The sequence below is a fragment of the Cheilinus undulatus genome, linkage group 19 (assembly GCF_018320785.1).
Source record: "Cheilinus undulatus linkage group 19, ASM1832078v1, whole genome shotgun sequence".
Lineage (NCBI taxonomy): Eukaryota > Metazoa > Chordata > Actinopteri > Labriformes > Labridae > Cheilinus > Cheilinus undulatus.
This window is the reverse complement of record NC_054883.1, coordinates 36083676-36099713: the sequence shown is the minus strand read 5'-3', so window position 1 is coordinate 36099713 and position 16038 is coordinate 36083676. Positions and strand designations below refer to the sequence as shown.

The following is a 16038-nucleotide window of genomic DNA, read 5'->3' as shown; positions in this document are numbered from 1 at the left end:
GTCTTGGTATCTAAATGCCCGAAACAACTGTCATTGTAAGGTTAATGCAAAGGATAAATGATCCCACTGTGACTTAACCTGAATACAGAATTATATATGGCTTCATTCTAGCTCTGATATTTTACAGGTTGTACTCAGGACCTGAGAAACTGACTGCTGTGTCCGACATTCAGTTGCACCATAGTAAAAGAGCTGAGTTCAACATTTTACCACCTTTGGTCTTTAATCTTCTTTACTCCTTTAAAGCTTGTTTTTTTCCTTGATGTTGCAAGACACAAGATAGATCATCTCCAGCATTTAGTTATAGCAAAGCAGGCACACATGGGTGGTAACATCAAAACAACTCCCTGCATTTGAAGCAGATTTACTGAATACAGACAGCTTCTCAGATTCAGTATGCCATCATGGTTATGCTCACAAGTCAGCCAGATTTTAAATTTATTTCTGTGGTCTTCAGGCAAGGACGTTTGGTTGAGAAAGTACTGAAAACAAAATTGATAACTCAAAAAAGTAAATATTATTCATTTTCGACTTCTACATTTCTTTTTGTAACCCTAAGCATTTATAATGCAGTTTGTTTCCCAGATAAAAAAGAATGATGCTATTAAATCCTCACCATGAACAACATCTAAATCTTTTATATGAAGTTTTAAATTAATTGAAAGTAACCTTTATTGTAATGCAGAGGCTGTTGATATGAATGTTCAAAACACTAGGTTCCCCACTTACTCATCAATAACAAGGACAGGATGTAACAGATACCACGGAATACAATTTAAGACTAATAGAAATCTACAAAAATTTCAGTTGATTTGAAAAACGTCTAGGAACAAAATGATTTTTACCATGTCTTCCATGTTATTTTATTTATACTGCTCTGATTCTCAGAGCAAAGCCACATAAAGATTGCAAAGAGGTTGGGCTAGGTCACAATATACTGTGCAAAGGTGTGTTTTGGGGGCAACATGAACTAAATCAATCAAACTGTCAGCTCTTGTTGTCTTTTAAAGCAGTGTGATACTGCAGACTGGTGCATTGGTATTTATACTACATATTTATAGATCTTACTCAGACCAGACTACCAGATTTCAGCTCTTTGAACATCTTTCAATTCGGTGTGCCACAGAACACACAGAATACTTTATAAAGACTGTTAATGGAAGACTGAAGTCATATTTCAATCTATCATTCTCACATTAGATCAAATTATCCGAAAAAGCCAGAATCAATGTTAACCAATGTTCTGTGAGCTCAACATCAAATAAAGGTAAACCTTTATTATTTGTTAATTTTCTCTACTTGAATCCTTGGCATTATTCTTGGCATTACTTCATACATATTGCAATGAAAGTCAGTATTAACATCTTTTGGCTAATTTGAAGGTGGAACTGATTTAAGCTTTTTTTTTTTTTAAATTTAACAAATCCAACTCTGTTGCATGAGTGAGTCTAAGTGTACTCCTCTGCCCTTAATACAAAGATCAGATAAAGTGCACTCATCTGTCTTGTGTGAGGAATAAAAAGAAGTGTCATGACCTTGTCAATTTATGACCATCTTTCTCACACATCCTCTAAAATGTCCCTTTTGTGATATATTTATGAGCCACTTTTTTTTAAAGAAAAAATGTCTTGAAATTTAGATGCATTACCTACATTTCACACGACTCATGGTTGCTAATGTTTTAGACATTTTTTGTCACAGCAGAACACAGTTTGAAATTGACATAGAGACTCCAATCTCATCTGTCCTTTGGGGAGGGATGAGATCCTATCTTAACTCCGTATCTGTACCTACAGGTGGGTGTGGAGGTTTTATTGGTGTTGAAAACAAGAGCAGTGCTGATTCAAGACAAAACTTTTACATAGTGTGTTTAAATAAAATCCAAAACTGGATCACACAGTTCATATTGAAATTCTTTCATACCTCATGGTAAATCTTGATACCGATCTTTACAACGACCAAACCACAACCCTTTCAATACCCTTTGCTTCAATGTCATACCCCTAATGCTGCATTCTCAATTGGGATAAAATAAAAAAAAAACGCTCGCTTTTGCACCCATTAACTGTCGTTTATATGTCCAGGGATAATGCTGGACTAGTGAGTCACTTCGACATGTGTGGACCCTGATTTGACCTCAAATTCCTTCTCCAAACCATCCATGGGTGGCTGTGGATGGGGGAATTGATTGATCCTTGACAGCCCATAACCCCTAACCCTTCAACATAAAATTACATGAAAAATTTTCAGGAAGGACTCACTTTAATTTAGACTGCCAAAGTAAAAAAAAATAAATGCCTGGGAATTGTCAAGTAACTAATGTAGAAAGTTATTATATTATTTCGAAGAAATTACTTAAAAATCCAGTTATTACTGGAGAATTGACACAATATTACAAGGGTTAGGGTTAGGTTGAGGAGAAGGGTTGGAGGGTTAGGCTAAAACACCATCTAATTACCAGATAATTCTCACAATATTATGAGGGTTAGGGTAAGGGCATAAACTTGGTGACTCTAAATGTCTTTAAATCCTTGGTGAAAACTCTTGAATTCAAACTTTCAGAATGCCATTGTTTAAACTGATGATTATTTTATTATTGTTTTTTATATTTATTGTGTGCTGTTGTGAGTTTGAGCACGTGTTGTTGAAACTGTGTATTGCTACCATTCTTGGTCAGGTCTCCCTTGAAAAATAGATCTTTGATCTCAATGGGACTAACCTGGTTTAAATAAATAAAATTAAAAAAAAAAAAACAGTTGGGAGGGTTAGGGTGAAGCACCACCTAATAACCAGAGAATTCTCACAATATTACGAGGGTTAGGGTTAGGATTAGGGCAAGGGTTCAAGGGTAAGGCTAAAGCACCACCTAACTACCAGAGAATTCCCACGTTACGAGAGTTAGGGTTGGGACTCGAGTAAGGGTCGAATGCTTAGGGTACAGAACCCCCTAATCACCAGAGAGGTGCCCCAGTATTATGAGGGTTAGAGAGTTGGGGTATAGCATCACCTAATTACCAGAGAATTGTGCCAATATTATGAAGAATTACCTGATTATAAATACATTATTATCAGGTAAATACTTCCTTAATATTTCCATATATCGGCATTACATCATAATATGCCAACTGATTACTAGATAATAACTACCTTTAACATGAGAAACTACTAGATAATAACAACTATTGCTTTAAAATTGTAATAGGATCAACTGAAGTAAAGTGCTACAAAATTTACAATATTGTTGCATCCCTGAGTGTTGTGGGCTTATTATCCTTAATACATCACCTCTTCACTTTTCTTTTTTTTACATAATTTTATTAAGAAAATAAGTATAAAAATATAAATATAAAACAATATGACTCAGCATTCAAACAGCGTGAAATCAGTGTATGACAGTTTTGCCTACAACATACACTTTCCAGTACATTTTACACCTATATGATGAAATGAATTCACAGTTTGACAAATAAACTGCACCAACCACTCACATGAACATTGCTTGTCGAACAAAGATAGCAAATAGTATATAGGATGTCCATCGTTAAAAACACTTTGTACATTTACAGTTATCAATGGAGGTGGCTGGAAAAACCACTCGACTCCATCCCTACACCCCCACCCGCTCCCGCTCCAGTGCCATTAAACATTGATAGTATACAATACTACTATCGCTCATTACAAAACACATTGTCCACACCATTGTTCACAAAAAATCCTAAAATTCAAAGGCATCTTTACTGATTATGACCAAAAACGGTAAAACTTTGAGAGTTATACTGGATCTCCATTAATGAGAGTTCAAGTCTTACTTTCAGCATCCACAGGTAGACTGCATCAATTTTTGTTTGTGAATCAAAAAGACTACTAGTTGACTAGCAAGCTAGCTAGCAAACTAGACAGATAAACAGATAGATAGCTTGATAGATAGGTAGACAGACAGTCAAATAGCTGGCTAGCTAACTAACTAGACACAAAGCTGTCTGGCTAGCTAGCTAGAAAAACAGACAGAAAAAAATGGGCTTGGAAAAAAGAGACTCATGGCTCTGCCTAGGTCTCTCTGTCAGGGCTTTTTCCTATGTACATCTCCGCTAACTTCTTGAATTGTGGTCCCCAGCTGCTGAGGTAATCGTAGTCATGGTCCCCCTCAGTGGCAGCAGACTCCAAAGAGCTGAGGGATTCTGCCAGCGACCCACTGCCTTCATAGGCGTACGTGGCCAGGGAGTCATAAGGGGGCGCTGTGGGGTCCGAATCGTTCTCCTGAAGCCTCCCGTTAATGAAGTCTCTGACGTCCGTGTTATCCTTTATAGGTGACGTCCTCCGAAAGGGAAACAGCATTTCGGGTATGATGTCCCTGCGTAGCTTGTTAGCATCCATCACCTCTGGGTTGCGCAGCGTGCCGATATCAAAGGCCTGAGTGTCCTCCTCTCCACCCCCTTCATCGTTGTAGCTGACAACGTTGTCTCTGACATCCTCTTTGGAGATGATCAGAGGCTCCTTCTTCCTCTGTCTCCTCAGGGCAGCAAACAGCACCACGATCACTACACACAAACAGCCAGAAAGACAGGGAGAGAAAGCTCAGCATAAGACGTGTGCTTCCTAACATGTGTCATGCATTAAAGAGCACGGGGGAGCAAAGGCGCAGAGGGAAGACACATTTGCTAGCAGTGATAAATCCCCAACACTGCCTCAGGCATTCACCTCCTATTATTAAAGATTCAGTGAAAAAGCTTTCTCTTTCCTTTTCCCTTGAACGGCACATTCACTGTATGAAAAGTATGGAGGTTGGAAGACCCTTTTCTCTCTCTCCCTCTCTTTTTCTTTTCATCCGGCACACAGCCTCCTATCTCATCTCATCTTTCTTTTCCAGGACAAGATTGCAGCGTGAGCATGTTTCCAGAGAGTGGCACTGTGTAATAAGTTTTTTGAAGGCTCCTGAAAATGTAGAATGAAATGGCACCTGTGCACATGTAATATGAAGGTTTATAGCCTCATCAAGAATCCACAGACATTTGTGTTCAAATTGGCCTTCATACCTATTACATGGATCAAAACAAGCTCATTTTGCTTGACTTATGTGCTCAGTAATGGGCATTTGACAATCAGTGGTGCAGCCCTAAACAGTGTGTTTGAAAGTTATCATCTTGCAAATGCTGTGTGAGTCATTTACTTGCCAATACAACTGTTGGGTAATTGCCGTCTCTTTTCAACATATCACACCTTTATTTTTTATTTGACTGCTATTGCTCTGGTACCAAAAGCATTTTTTCATGGCATTTAGACCCAATACACACCTTACACTTAACTGCACAGATTGCATTCTAGAAGATATACGACATGCCTTATCAATACAATTTTTACATTAAACGGGATCTGGTGGACATGTAACATGGCACGCCATGGGAAAGGGCAGAGCATTTGAAAAAACTCGGAGGGTGACTGGATGAACGTTCTGTCTGTCACATCTTCACAGGCCAATCAGAGCAACAAAACATGTGAGGTAACAAGCTGCGTCCCTACTGAAGAAGTAAACTCCTTAGAACTGTATAACGCAAACCATGGTGACTGTAGGCATGTCAGTACATGACTTTTGTCGTTTTTGAAAAGAAAACAACTCAAGGCTGTTCTTTGTTCTTCTTTTAACGAAGAAAATTCATCAAGTTCTGGTAAAACTGGCACTTTAGCAGCATCCACACTAATCTCTTCCCCCATAATTGCACCGGCCTCTTGTTGCTGCTTGCTTACATCACGACTCTGCCCGCTGGAAAGTACTGTCCCTTGTCGTTGATTGGTCTTGTCACTTTCTAACCGAGCCCAAACGGTTCAGACGGGAGCTTTGCAAGATGGATTCGCCGGTGTGAAACACAGAAACCAGCGTATCCATCTGCTTTGCAAGGTTAGTGGATATGCATTAATGAAAAGAGTGTCAGAGTAAGGGGTCTGCACATGACAGAGTGCTGCCTGAGCTATTGGAAGATCAGTGACATGATCAGTGGCACCTCAGGAAGTGAACTGCCGTCTCTCTATCACCCACGCCAATTTCTAGACTTGCTATGACAAGGACTTGAGCTAGGTCCCTGAACCAAGTCCTTACAGATGAAGCTTCTTCTGCACTATCTTCTTCTTCTTCTTCTTCACTATAAGGCACTTGCTGTTCCCCTACTGACCTGCACTCACTTTGCCCCAAGTTCACCTGGGCCTAACCTGATGCATCACATAGATTGTTCTGTGTATCCGTTGCATGGTATATGTCTAACATGCATCTTGGCAACCACCCATAGTCTGTGGTTAAGAAGGGCAGGAACTTTGAAAAAAAATCCATTGTAGAAAAATAATATGGTGGCCAATGCTAAGCTAGCAGAAGAAACAATCAAAAGTGGATTCAAAAATAGATGCAAAAGGTCTTTAATACCAGAATTACTGGTGTCAGCATAATCTTTAAATACCCCAGAAAGTCACCAAAATTCCACACTCGCCAGGAAAGCATCTGTAATTTGTACAAAGGCGCCGTTTACATCATTAGAAGGGCAACATGGAGGGCTTCCTGAGGAAGAAAAAAGTATGTGGCTAATATTTATGGTCCAAAAGTTATTTACATTTTTATAACCTGTCACTTCTTGCTGTATACATCAGTCTCAGAGGGTTAATTATTATGGCTCAATTAGAGCCAAAAAGCACATAGTGTAGTGGGCATGCACAGCTCCAGAGTGAATTCAACTCAGTTGCCACCATTGTTGTTAACTATTCCTGGAGCCAGGAATAGTTACAAACTTATGCCGAAGCAAAGCAAAAATGCCGTTGTAGCTACATCCGAGCTAATTGCTCCATCGCTTGCAGTGCTACCAAATCCTGTAACTACTGCATACCCATGCCGAGGCCAGTAGGGAGGACAATAGCAACATCTACACCTGGAAAAGCTTTCGGGGCAGTTCTTTGCTCTCTTTTGAGAAAGAAATGTCTGCTTAAATAAGCAGATTATTATAGAGACGGCCGGCCTATATAGAGCAGAAAGAGATAGAAAGGCTGTGATGTGGCCCTCTGTGTCATTAATATTCACTCTAATTTTAACACTAATTTGCAGGGCTACAAAAATGTGGGCCAGTTTTACACAGCAAAATGGTCCAGAAAGTTTACACTGGTATCAGTTTGGTTCTCGATATCCAACAAAACATAACACTTTTTTGGAATCAGTCAGGAAGGGAAAAGTGGTATAGGAAACCTCTAATTACAAGAAGAGAAAAGAACCACTGACAGCTTTTCCTGGTGAGCAAACATTTTGCGTTCTCCTGGCCTGCTTCAACATAACTGTACCAGCTGGCTCTGATAGTGCCAGCTGATTCACTGATAGTGAACAACAATGCCTGTCGAGTAGAGTTATGTAGTTTACTACCTGAGACTATGCATGCCTATTATATGTCTTGCTGCTCTGATTGACTCAAGATTAACATGACTGATGCAAAGTTCGTCTGATTAACCTCTAAGGTGATTTTTTTAAGGTTGCCCTTCACAAACACAGATGTATGTGAAATATATATTCCATGCAATGGATATGTGAAACAGTGTATCTGGTTTGTCAGCGTCATTGCTTGGTACATTTTACAGGAAGCTGTGTCTCTCCTGAAGCTCTATGGAAAATGCTGACTTCCTTCTTGTCCTAACTAGCCTATAAGATGTTACACTACAGCTCCTGTCAGTAAGATAAGAGGGGAAAGCTAAACAACAGCCAAATGCAAAGATTGACTGACACGTCAGTAATATCAGTACTGAGCTCTGATTTTTGGAATTAGTTGGCAATAGTGATATTTTTCCTTGGTATTGACTTTGTTTAATGCAGGAAAATAAGTGTTGCATGCATGGTACAATGTTTTGGTATTTTAATTGCTTAAAACTAGGACAGGGAGTGTTCAGAGGCAGGACAGATTAGTGTTTAATAGATATTTGTTTGATCTGGCACGAGCTCCATAAAGTCAATAGCCTATCACTGTCTTTATGATCATTCTCACTTGCAATCAAAGTTACAGAGTAGCTGTGTTTCTACATCTATCTTTAGTTCTACTAACTTGTTGCAATCACTGGTTTAACTGGATTCTCACTGCAAAAGGACTGCTCCAGGGATGAATGGAAGTGAGCTGAGACCCCCTCTTCTTTGCAGTCTTGGTTCACTTATTTTGCTCTACATCAGAGTCCAATTTGTCCTCATTTTAAGATGCCTAGTGCTACACATTTTCGACAATGCATTACTTAGAAGGGGCTTGCTTAATTGTTAAATTAATTAGAGTACATTCTGCTTCTAATCTTCCGTGCTTTTTTCCCTCCTAGCAGGTGTTAAAACCGTCTACCTGCCTCCCACCTGGGTGTTAATTACAACGCCTTCATTGTGAGTTAGAAGGAGGGTGTGAGTGTCTGTTTATAAGAGTCTTTATGGACATCAGTGGCTGACCAGAGCCACGGTTTTAGACTGTGCAGTGGGCTGCAGTGATGAGCTGCAGATAGGGAGAAGTGATCCAGCTCAGCGGCTGCCTGTCGGAGTCAAGCGGAGGTGAATGAGACAGTCTGCCAGGGGGGTTCAAGCGCGAAAAAGCGACGGATAATGAGCAGATGTCACGATATTTTGCTCAAGAGGAGAGCATGGAGTTTAACCTTCAGTATACCCGATACGTGAGAGAGGGTTTGCCCACCATCAGAGGCAGAATTAAAAATTTGGAGTCAAAACAAGCAGATGGAAGGGAAGCTGATCAATACTAATGTGCTTGTATCACAAGGTCAACTGGGTGTAGATCAAATAGGACGCAAACTTCAAAACTAGAGTTCGTGACAGGAAGTGGGGTCATATTCAACACAGTGAAACAGTCAGAGGCTGACACGGCAGACGGCACACATGAGTGCATGCGCAGTTTCCCCAGGACCGTTTTGTTAAATATTTTAATGGCATTTTCCTCATTCTACATTCACAATGTCTACTGAGCCATAATGCTCGCCACCACGCTTGGCCAAGCAAGGTGAGGTTCAATGGCAGTTGAAACCCATTACTTATTGATACGCCCTTGACCATGAGCACTGCATATTTTTTCTTTTTGCTGGGTAAAACGATAGGCACTGTTGCTGTTGTGCCACGTGTGCTGTTACATACTGCATTAGATCATGAGGGGGGCTGAAGTGGTGCTTGAGAATGTCAAGAAGTAACATGCAACCTACTTTACCTTTGAAATACACAGAGAGTTTTGTTAAGTGGATATATCTGCTAATGAACTGAACTTCAAACCCCAGTCTGTGTCATTTTCTGAGGCAGAGCTGCAACATTTAACTGAATATGCAAATTTAAGACCTGATTTGATTACTAATGATCACCTACATGTAAAAACGAGCCCAACAAGACCTCCTTTGGCACTTGGCAGAAGGCAAGAACAGCTTCTTTTTTAATGTGCTGACATGCCAGGAGCATTTGGTGTTTGTTCCTATGCCTAAAATGGATAACTTAAATGTCTTAAGATTCTTATTTAAATACTTCTTGCCCCTTCTTGCACAAAAGTGGGAGTGGTTTGTTATGATGAGTTTACTAATGTAGAAGGCATCAAGTTGGATGAAACTCTAATGAAAGCCTGCCACCAAACAGCTTTTCAAAGCAATAATAAGGCTGAAAACTTCTAAATTAAAATGGAAATTGTCTGGTCTGGCTACAGTTGTTGCATGCCTGCATTATCTCAATGAGAACTTATATTTACTTACTGACCCCTTTATTAGGTACATCTGTTCAATTGCTCGTTAACATAAATAGCTAATCAGCCAATCACATGGCAGCAGCTCAATGCATCTTCATGAAAAACACACTTTTTATAATAAAAAGTAATAATTACTTTACCAAAAAAAATCAGTCACTTTAAGCAAAAATCAAGAATATCTATCCTTAAATAAATGATTAAAATATTAATCCATCAATCAACTTGGCTGCATTGTGGTTTGTCCACATGGAGTTGCCGTAGTCAACCATTTGACATCATCAGAAAGTGCAGGAAGAAGGCGCAGGCCCTCGGACAGATACACTGGACTAGCTGGTCTGCGTATTTCAGAAGCTGCTGATCTACTTGGATTTTTATGCACAACCATCTCTAGGGTTTACAGAGAATGGTCCAAAAAAGGGAAAATATCCAGTGAGCAGCAGTTGTGTGGATGAAAATGCCATAGTGATGTCAGAGGAGAATGGGCGGTCTTGTCTGAGATTATACAAAGTCAGCAGTGACTCAAATAACCACTTGTTGCAACCAAGATATGCAGAATACTATCTCTGAGCATGCAACATGTGGACCCTTGAAGCAGGTGGACTACAGCAGAAGAAGACCACACTGGGTGCCACTCCCGTCAGCTAAGAACAGGAAACTGAGGCTACAATTTGCATGCGCTCACCAAAATCAGACAATCAAAGATTGGAAAAAGTTTCCTGGTCTGATGAGTCTTGATTTCAGCTCTGACATTCAGATGGTAGGGCCAGAATTTGGAGTAAACAGCATGAAAGCATGGCTCCATCCTGCCTTGTATCAACAGCTCAGGCTGGTGGTGGTGTAATGGTGTGAGGGGTATTTTCTTGAAACACTTTGGGCCCTTTAGTACCACCTGAGCATTGTTTGAACGCCACAGCCTACCTGAGTACTGTTGCTGACCATGTCAATCCCTTTACGACCACAATGAACCCATCTTCTACTTCTAGCAGGATAATGCACCATGTCAAAAATCATCTTTAACTGGTTTCTTGAACATGACAGTGAGTCTGCCATACTCCAGTGGCCTCCACAGTCTCCAGATCTCAATCAAATAGAGCAGCTTTGGGGTGTTGGAAACTGAGATTGGCATCACGGATGTGAAAATGACAAATCTGCAGCAAGTGTGTGATGCTGTCATGTCAATATGGACCCACATCTCTGAGGAATATCTCCAACTCCTTGTTGATACCATGACATGAACAATTGAGGCAGTTCTGGAGGCAAAAGGGGGTCAAACCCACAACTAGCGAGGTGTACCTAATGAAGTGGCTAGTGTGTGTACAGAGCTGAGAGAAGTATTTGCCTCTTCCCGATCTCCCTTAAATTTGCACATTTTTGTCCCATTTAAATGTTTCAGATTATCAGTAAACAAATTCTAATATAGACAACTATAAAAAGGTAAAAATTGTAGTTTTGATGATTATTTCCTTTATTAAGGGAAAGACCCAAATCAACCTGGCCCTTTGAAATAAAAATACCCCTGACCCAAACAGCTTTTAAATCACATCTTGAAACTTTTTCTCATCTCCTTGCTATAAACTCTACAGGAGGGTTGCATGGGCTCTCTGCTTCTGAGTTTATTATGGCCATTTTTTTTTTTTTTTAATGATTCTATTATGCTAATTTCGGCTGGTTTTACGGTTTTCACATGTGCCCAAATGTTTTTTTTTTTGTTTTTTTTTTTTGTTGTTTTTTTTTACAGTGCTCATATTTCTGCTGTGTATCTTAGTCTCTGCAGTTGTTTTATAAATGTCATTTTTTTTTATATGTGCTACATAAATAGTAGGAATTGTTCTTGATTGGATTAGATTAGATAAAAAAAAAAATGCATGACAGGAAAAACAAGAAAATGTTTGGGACCGAGTTGCCAAAGGTAATTTAATGAAAAAAGCACAGAGGAAGCATCTGCACTCTATATCTATGTCTTTTTCTGATCTCTTGCTTGGTTCTTTTTTATGTAAATCTCCACAAGGACTATAAATCTTCCCAGTAATCTAGATTTACAACAGTGACCCTGCAGGATGCCAAGAACTTCATGCCCTTAAATAGCTGAGGATTGAAGTCTTGAAAAAGTCTTTTCATGACCTTCTGGTGCATAAGCCTATTGGTTCCCAACCTGGGGTCTGGTCTATCCATAGCAAGTGATTTTTTTCTGTTGTAGAGCCAATGTAACTACCTAACAGAAGTTCCCTATTTTCTTTCAAAACAAAATAATAGGTTTTATCTTAACAGGAAGTGAAGTACACAACACTTAAAACCCAAAACACACCAGTGCCATCTGACTCACGTCGAAACAATCACCCTCATTATTTTCTATGAACACACCCACATCGGCGCCAGCCAGCTGTGGCTGGCAGAGTGTTTTCCTGGAGAAACAGCTGCTTTTTACATCTCTACAGCAGAGTAGAACTCTGTTTGAGAGCACAGAAGAAGAAATTTAGCACCATCTTCCATTCGAAGTGTAGAATTTCACTTACCCAGTGGGGCAGGGAGGCAAGCCCTAACAGCCATTTGCTTCTGGTATCAAGTACCAGGCCCAGTGGCAGCTGGTTGGGACTTTGACCAGTGATGCATTGCTGCTAGTGTGTTAGGGTCAGCAGTGCCCCTGTATTTTGGGCTTGAATTACAAAGTAAAAGCACTACACAGAACTGTTTTTTGAGATAACCTTTAAGTGATATAGTTGAAAAACTAACTCAATTTGACCCCCTGAAGAGTGCAAATGCTATCACATTAGTTAGGATCAATGGATGTCGATGAGTCATTTTGTACATGCACTACATATTTCATAATGTGTAACAGTGGTAAACTGTGTATTTTACAAGCAAAAAAGTATTTTGAAGCTGTCTCCTGCCTTTAAGTCAGGGGGACACTGGTTACCATGTGGGCCAGGAAAACTTTAGTCTGAATGCTAAAGGCCTGAATTGTTACCAATAGTTTGTCAGTTCTTAAAGGTCACATATTTTACCCCTTTAAGACAAGCTTAAATTGGTCTCAGAGATCCTTAAAACATGTCTGTGAAGTTTGTTGCAGAAATAAACACTCCAGTATTGGATTTTTGTATGTTTAAAAACCCCTCTTTATCAGCCCTGCTCAGAATGAGCTGTTTCTTTGTCTGTGGCTTTAGATGTTACTGAGCTGTCTGACTCCACCCCTCTCAGGAAATGAATGTGGCTTAATGGATGTGGCTCTCCTCATCCTTGGATCAGGAGAGGAGGGAGGTACTTTCTTCCAAATGGTGAGGGCCAACCCAAAGCTGGGGGTGGAGCTAACTCTCCACATGGCATCATGACACACATTTTCTGAAAGGTGGAGAAAGAGAAGAGGGAGGAATGGATTTTTCTGGTTCTTGAGGGGATTGTGGACAGGCCAGGGGAACATATTAGAAAAGCCTGAAAAGGTGTATTTTGTATATTTGATTTAATTTAACCACTTTAATAATTAATAATTGAAAAAAAAAAACATGCTTTCATACTAAGTTTTAGACCAACATTCATATTTCTAGACTCAAGAACAAATAAAAATCATTAATCTAATGAGCCAAATAAAGAATTAAATTAAATTCAAGCTACATTTGAAGCAGTGAAATCAAGCTAGGGGTTGTTTTAATATCTTTTACTTGCAAATCTATTTTATTAGATGCATTTAGTGATGCATAAAGTTTTCAACATGCAATTACAACATATGACACTGATAAAGGCTGCAAGCCGAAACGCATCGGTCTGTTGAAGTTGTTCTCTGAACTACAAGTCTTACTGGAGCTTTGTGTCTCCTTAAACAACTAAAAATACAGTATACCTCTAATCAAAGATTATAAGAGAACTATGTCTACTTTTGTTGTGTTTTCTTCATTTCTGCAATTAAATAGTGTTTTACAGCAAATTCAGGTCACTGGAATAAACTCTGTGTGAGTTAATATCAACTCAATCTGAGTGTACATGTGAGACCATCAAATAAACTCTAGAGCTGAGTTAAAGTAACTCTTTTCTGGGAGTTGATTTTTAACTCTTATCAGGAGTTAACATAAACTCTTACGGGAGTTTAAATACTACTCTCACTAAGAGTAAAATTAACTCCCATCTTGAGTTACTATACTCTTTCTCAGTGTTTGTAATTAACATTTCATAGTGTTCATTTTTTTCTGCACAGAAGTTATATTTCAAACCCCTTTAAAAACCACCAGGTGAAAATCTACCATGCCACAAACACCTGCCAATTTTCATTAGTCATGTGTCATTATGGCTAAACTGCTGTGCTCTCATCAGAATGAAGCAAACTGACTAATAGTTCATAGCCCCTTAACATGTACTAGTCCATGCCACGTGTGGGAAGTGTATAACTCAAGGGACAGTGTCACTCATGGTGCAGATGTATCTAACATCAAATCAACAATAATCCACCAGAAGTATGAGCAAATGAAGCACAGCAGTGATAACTATACAACAGGTAACATCTAAACACATCTAAACATATATAAATACATCTAAAAACATCTAAAATACATCTAAACACACAATGCATAATGGGAAAACTCTGCTCCCCAGTTTTGAAGTGGCAGTGTAGGTGTGGCAACAAAACTGTTGGGAATGAACTCAGGAATAGAGTTGATTCACTGCTCTCAACACCATGTGAATGAACTACATTTTTTAACACTGCACAGGAGCATCACTAAACACTAGATGGAGTCTAAGTGTGTGAATGTACTCTGAAAATCTAACTCTTTCACTCTTTTTTGTTTAACTCCCATTTTTTTCACTCTGGGAATTTGCTGTGTTGAAAAGGAGGGCCGCTTTTGGCCCCTGGGCTGCCAGTTGCCCACCCCTGCTCCAAGTCATGGTGTCAAAAATACTGGTGCAGCATTTAAATAATAATTCTTATCATGATCAAAGGAGGCATCTCTTTGCATTTATTCTAGAATCAAGGTAAGCAATACTGGTTATGTATTGTTAATATGAATTTTGCACAAAAAAACAAGTGTAAAGTTTGGTGGTGAGGGAATTATGGTGTGGGGTGGTTTTTCAGGAGCTGGGCTTGGCCCTTAGTTCCAGTGAAAGGAACTCTTCCCTTGCTTCATGGGAATAGTTTGAAGATGGCCCCTTCCTGTTCCAACATGACTGTGCACCAGTGCACAAAGCAAGGTCCATAAAGACATGGGTGAGAGAGTTTGGTGTGGATCAACTTGACTGGCCTGCACAGAGTCCTGACCTCAACCTGACAGAACACCTTTGGGATGAATTAGAGCAGAGACTGAGAGCCAGGCCTTCTCGTCCATCATCATTGTGTGACCTCACAAATGCACTTCTCGAAGAATGGTCAAAAATTCCCATAAACACACTCCTAAACCTTGTGGAAAGCCTTCCCAGAAGAGCTGAAGCTGTTATAGCTGCAAAGGGTGGACCAACGTCATATTAAACCCTATGGATTAAGAATGGGATGTCATTTAAGTTCATATGCAGGTCAAGGCAGGTAAGCGAATCCTTTTGGCAATATAGTGTATGTTCAATAATAATGATACATTTAGATTTTAAATTTATTATATTTCAGTAAGATTCTGCAATTAAAAGATTGATTAGCCATTATCAAGTATCAAATCTCAGCGAATAATCACAAAAATCAGTCGTTCAATAGCCTCATCAAGGCTCCATTTTTGTTGCTCTCTCTCAAGCATTTACTGCAGCCATTCACTGAGAAACTGAATCACTGAGTGCATTATTTTCATTACTACAATCCAGAACCATTCAAAGGAAACAGTTGTTTGAATTTAATGTCACAATGATGACTTTAATATGTACCATCGCCAAGCCTCCACCAGCCGTAGCAGTGGGGACTGCTGGCTGAAATGCATATTTTTCAGAAACATCTTATTGATTGCAGAGAGATGGGACTCCAAGGTTTCACTCAATGCCCTGTTTGTGATGATAGACCTTGTTATATCAGAGATATTCACTGGTTTTGTGTGCTCTCAGCAGCACATACTTGAGCAAAACAACTCACTCTGGGCCATGTTATTGACTTTAGCAGCCTGAAATGTCTGCAGCAGGGAGTTTATAAAAGACGGACCTGACTGGAATACTAATGTTGCATGTTGTGTGTGTCATGTATCTATACCAAGATGAACTTAAGTGAATGAATAACCCCAGTAAAATAAGTACAGAGGCATTTCCAAAAAAGTTGGGGCACTGTGTAAAATGTAAAAAATAAAAAAAAAATTGCAATGTTACGCAAATCTCATACACCTGTATTTTATACACAAGAGAACAAAACAACATCAGATGTTCAAACTGAAAC

At 39.4% G+C, this 16038-nt stretch overlaps 1 protein-coding gene across 1 annotated transcript in view; it reads right to left on the bottom strand.

Annotated features, from left to right (window-relative positions):
- Nucleotides 1-3431: 3431 nt before the first annotated feature.
- The window catches only part of cdh10a (cadherin 10, type 2a (T2-cadherin)), a 92089-nt gene continuing 79482 nt past the window's right edge, over nucleotides 3432-16038 (bottom strand). Inside the window, exon 12 of the mRNA XM_041814077.1 lies at nucleotides 3432-4538. Within this exon, the coding sequence (XP_041670011.1) occupies nucleotides 4048-4538 (491 nt within the window). The 3' untranslated portion in view covers nucleotides 3432-4047. The remainder of the gene's footprint in view (nucleotides 4539-16038) is intronic.